Genomic DNA, 11,316 nt, shown 5'->3' on the forward strand with positions numbered 1-11,316 from the left:
CCAGAACAAGGTGTTAGATCTGGGCCAGAATTAAAATAAATGTGGCCCAGATTTGGGCCAGTTCTGCTTTATTTGATTTATTTATTTTCATGGCTGACATACGGCCTTCCTATGGCTTGTTTGTGGCCCAAATCTGGCAAACAGGAGCAGACCGCTCGTGCCATCATTCTTCACAGTATGTGGACTGGAGTAAGGTGTTGGATCTGGGCCAGAATTAAAATCGATGTGGCCCAGATTTGGGCCAGTTCTGCTTTATTTGGTTTATTCATGGCTGACATTGGGCCTTCCTTTGGCTTGCTTGTGGCCCAAATTTGGCAAACAAGATTGGACCGCCCAAGTGCCATCATTCTTCACAGATTGTGGGCCGGGGAAAGGTGTTGGATCTGGGCCGGAGCTGGGCCAGAATTAAAATCAATGTGGCCCAGATTTGGGCCAGTGCTGCTTTATTTGGTTTATTCACGGCTGACATTGGGCCTTCCTTTGGCTTGCTTGTGGCCCAAATTTGGCAAACAAGATTGGACCGCCCAAGTGCCATCATTCTTCACAGATTGTGGGCCGGGGAAAGGTGTTGGATCTGGGCCGGAGCTGGGCCAGAATTAAAATCAATGTGGCCCAAATTTGGGCCAGTGCTGCTTTATTTGGTTTATTCATGGCTGACATTGGGCCTTCCTTTGGCTTGCTTGTGGCCCAAATTTGGTAAACAAGATTGGACCGCCCAAGTGCCATCATTCTTCACAGTATGTGGGCCGGGGAAAGGTGTTGGATCTGGGCCGGAGCTGGGCCAGAATTAAAATCAATGTGGCCCAGATTTGGGCCAGTTCTGCTTTATTTGATTTATTCATGACTGACATTGGGCCTTCTTTTGGCTTGCTCATGGCCCAAATCTGGCAAACAGGAGCTGACCGCCCAAATGCCATCATTCCACACGGTATGTGGGCCAGATGAATGTGTCAGATGTGGGCCTGATCTGGGCCTCAGGAATTTTGCTATCTGGGGCTGATTTATTTATATAACTCATTTCGAGTGGCGGTGTGCACGGCGTTTTTTTTAACTTTCTGCGCAGCTCCGCATCCGAAAATGCACGAGTTCAGGGCTATTCTAGCCGAACATGCACGTCTGTCCCGGCATTTGTGTGAAACAGAAGTAGCAGAACAGGATAATTTGTGAAAATATATATATATTTTTTTTTGACGTTTAGAATACATCTAAGTATCAATATAAATGCATAATCAGGGTAGTGCTAAGTAAAATAATAAAATACACTTCACAAATGTCCATAAATTTATGAGCACAAATGTGAATACACACAATTTTACCCAAGAGAACTGCTTTGGCATCTCTACTTTTTCATAGGCCCACAACACTGTTCGCTCTGATAGACCGGAAATGTTTTGCATGTGTCTCCGTGTGGGAGGCACGGTTTGATGCCCAGATACAACTGAGGATTCAATGAAGATTAGAACATTCCGTGCTGGGTTCCATGGGAAAACAGACAGCCAGAAGGGAGTGATGTTTGACAGATAAACAAACATAATCTCTCTCAAATATACAGAAAAACTAAATTTATCATGTTCTCAATCTCTCCGTTTGTCACTGTACAAACGATATGAATTATGCCTCACATTGTTGAGAACACAAACCAAAAATACCTGACATTAATTGTAGGGTGAAACAGCTTTCATGTTTTGTCTATGTTAAATGTGTTTATTTTCCTACCACAAGCACTGTGCAGGGAAATAAACACAAGAAGACGCGTCACGCTGAGATGTGTTGACGCTGAAAGGTTGCACAAGTGTGTTATCTCCTGTGAAGAAACGTTCAGAGAAAACAATATGGAGCAATGTATTGCTTTGACAGTTCCCTTTAAAGAATATTCTGGGTTTAAAATTTTCAACTCTTGTCAAACACATACTATAATTTCAACTCACTGACAGTAATGCACTTACAATGATTTGTTATCACTCTTGTGGCTCTCAAAACAGTGTGTATTTTACAATGCTTTGCTCCATTCATGTCCGTTAAATGCAATTTTTTTTCTTTGAGTTGACAATTTTCTGTGGTAATCAGTAGCAATCAAAAGGATTTTTCGATCTTTTAATGCACTTTACATCTCTGACATCTTTCTGTGCACCATCAGAATATCTCAGTGGGCAATTTAACTTGCTTTGCACTTTGGATGTGTTTTTATGTGATTTTTTGAATGAAAACATTAGATTTTAATGTATTACATACCAAGCATTTGTTTTCTGGTAATGTGCATGTTGCATTATGTATGTTAGAGTGTCAAATTCATACAAACTAATGTAATGCATTCTTCAAACATTTGAAAACATATTAAGATAATCGAGGCTTTATGCATTTCTCTGAAATGAGCATAAAAAATAGCAACTATATTATGGTGGGGCACAATAAAATGTTGTGAGAGCTGCTTTTAATAATAAGAATATTTTGTCTTGCAACACTACAGGTAGTTTATGTTGTCTGAACTTCTACCATCCAGGAAGCAGCTGAATATAAAGCAACACTTCAGCTCGAGGCTGTCTTGTACTGCACATATGCAGGTCACACAGGACTCATCCCCCTCTGATCAATGTGTGTGCTTTCTGTGTTTCTCTTAACCCGCTGTCAATATGATTTGTCCTCTGAAATATTCAAGGCATCCGTCACACTGTATTCAGAATCAGCCGGAGAACAAGCTGTTTTTAGCCCATAAACACACTTACATAACAAAAGAGGTAAATGGAGCACACACACACACACACACACACAGTATGTCTACATGAATTGTTTACTGAAGCTGTAATGTGCAGGTGCAGTGCAATAAAGGTGCAGTAACAACAATGGTGCACCTGCTCACACACACACACACACACACACATTTGAACAGGGTCGAGCTTTAGACACATACACTGTGTCAGAGCAATGACATGAGATGAGAGAAGAGAAAACAGAAGAGATGAAAAGAGAACAGATGAGAAGTGAAGAGATGAAATGAGAAGAGCAAACAGATGAGAAAAGAAAAAGAGGAGATTAGAAGATAAAAGACAAAAAGAATAGATGCAATGAGATGAGAAAAGTGGAGACAAAAAGCGATGAGAAGATAAAGACGAGAAGAGATGAGAAAAGAGAAGACAAAAAGATGAGAAGACATTAAATGAGATGAGAAGTGGTAACCAGTGATGAGACAAGATGAGAAAAGAACACGAAATGAGACAAGATGAGAATAGATTACATGAAATGAGAAAAAAGAGAAAATCGAACAAATTAGATGAGAAAAGGGAGGGCAGAAGAAAAGAGATTAGATGAGAAATTTAAAAAAAAACAGAAGACACGAGATGAGAACAGAAGGCACGATGAGAGAAGAGAAAACAGAAGAGATGAGATGAGAAGATAAAAGAGAGGCAGGAGGAGATAAATAGGCGAAATGAGATTAGAAGAGATGAAATAATGAGAAGAGATGACAGGTGAAGAACAAAGATTAGAAAACAAACGAAGAGACAGGAGAAAAGAAGAGAGGAAAAGAGAAGAGATGAGAATAGAATAGAGGAGAAAATATGAGAGAAGAAAAGAGCAAAGTCAGGATCGGCGAGACTTGATGTGATGAAAAAGATGAGAATAAATGCTCGATTGTAGGCAGCTGTGGCACAAACAGCATCATCACGCTGAACTCCTTGTGTGTGTTTTTATACTCGGAGAGGTTTTGAATGAGACTGTGAATAGTAGTCGGCCACCCACAGCAGCAGAGCGGATTTCTGAATGAACGAGATCTCCCTCCTGAGTCCTGTCGGCTCCTGACACACTGCCAAACACACGCTCACTTCAGAAAACCAGCCGCCAGGCACCCAGAACCAGATCGAAGCCCGTCCCAGACACATGTCACTTCCTCTCCGTCAGTCCCTGTCTCACACGTCTCTCCCCGCCTCTGCGGCTCTCCGCTGTGACTCATCGCTCGCCAGACGCTTTACAGATGAAGCCAAATCAACATGATAGAAACTCACAGCCAACCAGCGTATGTGTGCACGTGAGAGAGATGCTTTCAGCTTCCCCTGCCTCATTTTCAATATGCTTAAAGAATTAAATTGCTTTTTTGGCACAACGACAGCTACATGATCAAATAGAAGATGAGCTAACGAGATCTCCCAAAAGCATTCTTGGCACACGGATCAAAAGCACCATCGCTCTTCAGTGATCGACTATTATCATAATATCACATTCAAAGTTTAGAGCTTTCACTTTACATGATAAGAGAAGGTCATAATGAGTGGGTTTCTTCCTCACCAGGGGCCTTTTGGCTCTGAAACCTCTAATCATAGGCGCTCTTCTGCTTCTTTACAAAAAATCACCATGGTAACCAGCGAAATTACAACCCACTAAACTTCAACTAAAATGTAATTGCTGATTTTGAAGTAAAAATCAAAGAGAAGTCAAAGTTATACAGTGAAAAAAGTTAATTGCACTTACTTACCATGTTAAATCTAATTGATGATCATGATGAAAATAGGTGATTTTTGTAAGGGATCACCCATCCTGATGTGAAAAACTTTATAATAAGACGAATTCAATGTTATGCATGCATAAAACCATTCATTTTGAGTTTGTATGCCAAATTAATAACCTTGAATCGCCTGGAGTGCATGTGTGTGTGTGTGTGTGTGTGGCCGGTTTTGCGTATGTTGTTTCAGTGACGCACGAATCATGTGGCGTCTCTTATACGGGCGGAGCTGTCCGCGGTGCTGACGAGAGAGAGAGAGAGAGAGACTCCGCGCTCGTGCTCACGGTGCTGCACAGCCATAAACACACCGAGAGCGCGAGAGCAATGCGCAACGCACTCACGACTCCCCGTTAAAACAGACCGAAAGCAAAGGTAAGAAGGTTTTTGCATTTAAACACTCATTTGTGCGTTCTTTAAGACGGAATACATCACTTATATCTGGTTTATCTCTTTAGAAACGCATATGGGCTCTGTTTTATATTTCAGCAACCTGCTGCGCAACCGAGAGACGCGTTCAGAAACAGCGAGATGGAACAAAAAAGCATGCGTTTTACAAGTTGTGGGGGAAAAAAAGGATTAATAAAGGTTCGACCGCTTCTTCGCAGTTTCTCGCGCAATTGTTATTTTAAAGCTCATTTGTGTTTATTTAAAATTCTACAAATCGTTCATTAAGAACGCTACGCACGCTTAAAAGCAAACCTGGTAACAACCTGACGGAAAATGTCCAAGTTAAAGTTCTACTCACTACATTTCCACTTAAAAATAAGTGTAGACATCTAACAGATTGAAGTAAGCAGGATGTCGTGCTCCGGGGCTTTCTCCTCCTCTCCGTTTGACGGCACTTTGCGGTTCAACAGCAGTGCGGATGCTCTTGCGGTCCCCCCTAGCAACGGGGTATGACTCATTTAGTCGCGGCAGCAATTTAGAAACTAATGAGATTTTCAGCTCAGGCTGCGCGCGCGCTCTCTGAGTGCTCAGCAAACACTCATCAACAGGCTTTCAACAGATGTCAGAAAGAGAGAGAGATACAAGCAGAGCGAGACCTGCGATGGTCAATTAAGCATTGTAAACAAGACTGCAATAAGTTATCTGGGGCAGGTCTTTGTAAGAAGATAAAGAAATAGTTCGTCAAGAGATAAATATTCTGTCATCATTTAATTGCAGTCATGCAATTCCAAACATGTGGCTTTCTTTCTTCTGTGGAATACAAAAGAAGGTATTTGAACTGTTTTGCCCATACATTGAAAGTCAATGGGGTCCAAAACAACACTGGACCACACTGACTTTCACTGTATGGACAAAAACACTGAGACAATCATTCAGGTTTGGAACGACATGAACTTGACTAGTTGATGACAGAACAATCAATATGCATGAAATTGTTAGCGCAAATACTGTGTATGTGTTGCGAAAAGGTACAAAAGCTGTCACTTGGGTTGTACCTTTTAAACCTTTGTACCTCGAAATAGATACAATACAATACAATACAGACTGTGTTAAACAGGAAAAACGTGCTGATAATGCAAGAGGACAATAGAAAACTGTCAGTTTATCAGTTAAAGTTAGTTCATTGTTGATTCAGTGATGTCATCGTCCAGCTCAGTTCAGTTCTCTTCCAATAGTATCTGCGCAATCAACTCAACAATGTTGCCAGAAATTGTGTCCCCAGCTAAGCACGCCAGAAGCGACTGGCAAGGAATCAAAACTCCATCTGTGTCAGAAATGGAGAGAAAATACCTTGGAAGAAACCAGGCTCAGTCGGGAGGGCAGTTCTCCTCTGTCCAGACCAAACCAGCATGGTGTGGTTTAATTCCAGGCTGCAACGCACGTCAGATTGAGAGGACTCGTCTGGTTCTCGTAGTCTTGAGCCGGCATCTGTCTCTAGGGTTCGTCTAGTTGGCATGGTCTCCGCTGACATTCAGGGCTGTAGAGGTCGTCTCTAGGTGCTGATCCACCTTCTGGTCTGGATATGGACTGGATCCGGATGACTGCAGTGACCATCTGATCTGGATACGGACTGGATCCGTATGGCTACGCTGACCTCGGAATAAGAATAAATATAACTAATATTAGCGTAGATGCCATTCTTCTTCCGATGTAGCGAGTACATCGGGTGTTATGGGAAGTGTTCCCGGCTCCTGGCTACTAATTAATGCAGCCTAAAAATCATTTAATGGATTTGAATTATAGAAAAGTGATTGTGTTTTATGTGTATGCCAGGTTAAAGAGATGGGTCTTTAATCTAGATTTAACCTGACAGAGTTTGTCTGCCTCCTGAACAACGCTAGGTAGATTGTTCCAGAGTTTGGGTGCTAAATACCTAAATTCTAGGTATTATCAAATGGCCAGAGTTTTGAGATCGCAGTAGATGTGAAGGATGATAATGCGATAAGAGCTCACTCAAGTACTGGGGAACTAAACCATTCAGGGCTTTATAAGTAATTAGCAAGATTTTAAGATGTTGTTGATGATTTTAAAATGGTGCATATTAGTACCTAAAGTGTACATTATTAGTAGCTAAATGGTACATTTAGTCCCTATTTTGAACGGGTACCACCCCAGTGAAAGCTTTTGTACCTTTTTAATGAAAAACTGACTCACCATCTCTTCTCCCTCTCTCCCTCCCTCTCTCTCTCAGGTAAAACATGTCGTCATCATCTAGATGCTGTGCAGCAGGGGTGTTCATCCTCCCCTCGCTCCTTCTTCTACCCCTTTTCCTTTCTCTCGTTTGTGGAGTTCAAGGGGCCACGCTAAGAGAGCATCGCCTAAGCGAAAGTGAACCCGTCTCTTATGGACCAGCATCCCAGATCCGTCCTCCTCCGAGTGCCGAGATGCTCAGAGCTCTACGCTACATCCAAAGCCTCAGCCAGAGAACCCCACCTGATCACCTTGATGACCAGCAAGACACTTCAGACGACATGGAGAGCGTTCGCTCCCTGCTACAACTGGCAGCTCCTGCCCGGTTGGATAGAGGTATGGAGGTGAGGGAGGAAGAGAAGGACAACACTCAAGAGTTGCTGCAAGCAGTGCTTACCACACTACAACAGACCGAGGAACACATGGTGCCCCAGAAAACCTCCCAGAAGGTCATCGCACCATCTCAACCTCGATACACTGTCCAACCCTTCCCAAGACCAAAGCAACAACTAGAAGTGGAAACTTCAGCTGAGAATTACGGAAGGACCTCGTGGGCCAATCCGGATAGCCGGAGACAGCACCGGAAGTTCCCACTTGTGTTTGAGAACGAGGAGGATCAGGAGCAGCCTCTCAAACGGACCAACGAGAAAGCAGAAAAACAGTACACACCCCAGAACCTGGCGACCCTTCAGTCTGTGTTTGAGGAGCTAAGTGCAATCTCCACATCTAAGGCCAACAGCAAACGGGAGGATGGTGAAGATGATGATGATGATAATGACTTGTACAGGCAGAGGAAGATGGTCTTGGAAGACATCATGGGAACTGATGAATGGGCACCTTTGGAGGAACAAACAGAGACCGAAGAAGAAGAAAGAGAGAGGCATGGGTTTAATCGCAACCTTGAGGATGATGAGCAAGAGGAGGAGGAGGATGAAGAGGACGATTATGTCAAAAGATCCAACCAACCCGACTGGTTCCAGACAGGAAAAGAGGAGGAGCCTGAGGACATTGCAAAGCTTGTGGACTACTATCTTCTGCAAATCCTAGAAAAGAAAGAGCAGGAGCAGCAGAAAAGACAAGAGGCCAGCAAGAGCGAGCAAGAAAGCGACAGACAGGTGGAGAAAAAAGATGTGGATGAAGATGATGGAGAGGAGGATGACGTGGAGGAGAGGGAAATTAGGCCAATACACAGCACAATCCCTGAGCCTTTGTCCAAGATAATCACAATCTCACAGAAGCTACGAATCCCACCGGAGGAAGTTCTTGAGCTTCTCCATAATGAGAAGCAGAAGGATTTATTGGGAACCCCAAAGAAGTCACGTACACCCTACGCAACCGCTCACAAGACCTTCGCCGCAGCACCTCACCGATGGCCGCTCGAGACATCGGAGGGCAATAGCATCACCCAGGACATCATGAATATCCTCAAGCTGGTAAACGCAGCACAACAAAACAACAACCGACCAACGCAACCGAAAACATCACGTTATTATGAGAGGAAAACCAGCAGGGATGATTATGACGACACTGCCGGTGAGGAAGACGAACTTGTCAATTACCTGGCATTCGAAATGTTCGGGCATGGACAGAGACGTGCACGTCTGACGCCATTACGTGACAAGGATCAGCCCATGTACGAACGCGGTGACTACTTCGATAAAAGCGTGCCAGAAAAAAGACCCGCAAATCACGAGAACGCAGTGACAGGATTAGACAACAACACAATACTGCAAATCCTGCGGTATCTGGATCCGGAGAGCGATGATGCCGACGAAACGGACTCTGAGGGGAAAACAGTCCCTGAAATGTAGCTGTGTAGATAATGATTATATTCATTGTTTGAAGTTTGTCATATAATAAAGTATTTTGAAACAAATATATCCCCTAATTGCATTTAGTCAATGTAGTGCTCCAGCTTTTCTCATTGCTTGTTCTGTATAGCGAAAAAAAAGAGTATTTTAGTAAACTCAATGAATTTGTTTCTTAGTTAGCGAATAGAACAATGTAAAAAGTCACTGGCTTTACCTCTTTAACATATGAACACACACAGATTTTCTCCCTCCTAACAACGCCAGTTATGTTTTCAGTCAGTCAGTATCTTGTGCGTGTGATGAGGTCATGTGTGACGTGGCAGAGGTAAATAAAGCATTTGTTCACACCATGGTCCTCTGTGTAATGCTTCTCTCACTGCCGAGCAGCCTCTGCAACCTTTGCATGACATAAAATCTTGTTGTTGTTTTTTGGTGATTGGTTTCTGTTTCATGTGCAACCAGGGTCATAACAGCCTGAAATGCATTTACATTTGAGTCATGAAAATTTGGTTACATATTTAAATGCATGTATAGAATAAGCTGTAATTATTCTACTACAATTCATACATTCTCAAAAAAACTTTTATTAAAATGCATTTTATTACTTTTGACTCAATATCTTGGCCAGTCCTTGCAACACTTTTCAGATTTTAATTTTTTTTTCTTTCAGTTACTGCCTCTGAAATAATTTACAGTCGAGCAGACAGGATCAGGTTGTGTACATATAGTATAAACACATCTGTGAGAACATGATGAATCACCACCTAAAGAAAGCTTGTGTGTGTGTGTGTGTGTTTCACCTCCTGAAGAGAATCTGCCTCCTCCATTGATTTGGCCACAGACGCTTTAGATGTTTCCTGCACTTTTCCACCAATAACAAACTCATCCAGGATAAAGTAAGCTTTCTCAAAGTTAACAATAATAATTCACACACCTGCAACACACACAAACAGATATAGATGCCAAAAACATAAATACATGACTCACGGTTCAGAAAACACATTATCATGCTCTTGATGACATAAAAATCTCAGAAGATGAGTAATATTACTCTGAACAATATATGCCATACAGTTCAAAAGTTTGAGGTTGGGAATATTTTTAATGCTTTGGAAATACGTTTCTATTGCTCACCAAGGCTGCATTTATTTAATCAATAAATACAGTAAAAACAGCAAAATTGCAAGAAGTACAGAAAGCATTGTAATGTTTTTTTTTTAGACTAAAAAATTACTACATGAACCATTTTACCTTTAATACCCTCTTAAAATTAAATATAGTTTACATAGACACAGTCATGCGTTTCTCACTAGTAATGTGAACATGAAACTGCAAATTTATGTTTTTAACCAAGAAAAGAGATAAAAACAACAAACGCACCTTTGTATTTGTGATACAAGAGGAAATACAAATGTCCCTCTTATCAGCACAAGAACAGCGTGTGTGTGTGTGCGTGCAGTAAAACACAACAAAGGGTCAAATATAAGGACAGATCCCAGACAAACAGCTCTACAGGAGAGAAAACACAAAAAACAAAGCTCTATCTGACCTCAGACTGACACTCGGATTCGTATCTTAATAGTTTGGACCTGTTTGTGATTGTTAATGCAAGAAAAAGGCAGCAACATTAACAAGAAGACAGCAGTTGCACACTCGTGAACCTCACCATCCTGAGACTCCCACAGATCCTAAACGAGCCTGCGCGGGGCGCCGCACGGGTTCATGTCCAGCTGATAAGGGCGCGTCCCAGCAGCTCAGCCTCACACCTGCTGGCTTTACCTGGTCAGGTGCAGCGAGGACATCCTTTCCGCTCCAGTAAATTCTCCTGAGATAATTTTCAAATACGATTTGATAGCCTAATTATCTATTCGTTATGACTAACCCCCTTGTGACCCAGCCATACAAAAACAATAGCATCCAAAGATTATCAACGTATTAAACAGTAAAAATGTTTTATATGGGTCTATGTTTTATTACCGCGATTCTGTGGTTATTGTTCTACAGTAGGCCTATTATTATCATTAGACTACCCTATACACAAGCATAATAAATAACTGCATATCATGCGACGTTTCACGCATAGGCTAGATCTCCTCATTCTGGACAACTTTGCCTCATGAACCACTGCTGTCAATCAAATCGCTCTTTAATTATTTGAGATTATTAAACAAACAAACAACTTTAGTGAACTACCCGGTGTTTTTCCCATCAACCTCGACAAAACCAGTACAAATCTCTGGACTCCCAAGATCAATAATTATCAAACAACCTGAGTATGTGGATGGCTGTAACAGGGTCATTTAGAATATTGGTGTGATCAAGTTTAACAAAAAGCCTATAATTCCTAAACGAAACCTCAGAAATTTGCGAAATGAG

General features: G+C 42.0%; 1 protein-coding gene across 1 annotated transcript; it reads left to right on the top strand.

The window, feature by feature from the left end:
• Positions 1 to 4,734: 4,734 nt before the first annotated feature.
• On the top strand, positions 4,735 to 9,290 carry LOC107669922 (secretogranin-2-like). The gene is made up of 2 exons (XM_016462355.1): positions 4,735 to 4,864; positions 7,131 to 9,290. Exon 2 carries the CDS (start codon positions 7,138 to 7,140, stop codon positions 8,938 to 8,940), a length of 1,803 nt encoding a protein of 600 aa, XP_016317841.1. The 5' UTR covers positions 4,735 to 4,864; positions 7,131 to 7,137; the 3' UTR covers positions 8,941 to 9,290.
• Positions 9,291 to 11,316: the final 2,026 nt, after the last annotated feature.

This window comes from Sinocyclocheilus anshuiensis, unplaced genomic scaffold (assembly GCF_001515605.1).
Source record: "Sinocyclocheilus anshuiensis isolate Anshui unplaced genomic scaffold, SAMN03320099.WGS_v1.1 scaffold272, whole genome shotgun sequence".
Lineage (NCBI taxonomy): Eukaryota > Metazoa > Chordata > Actinopteri > Cypriniformes > Cyprinidae > Sinocyclocheilus > Sinocyclocheilus anshuiensis.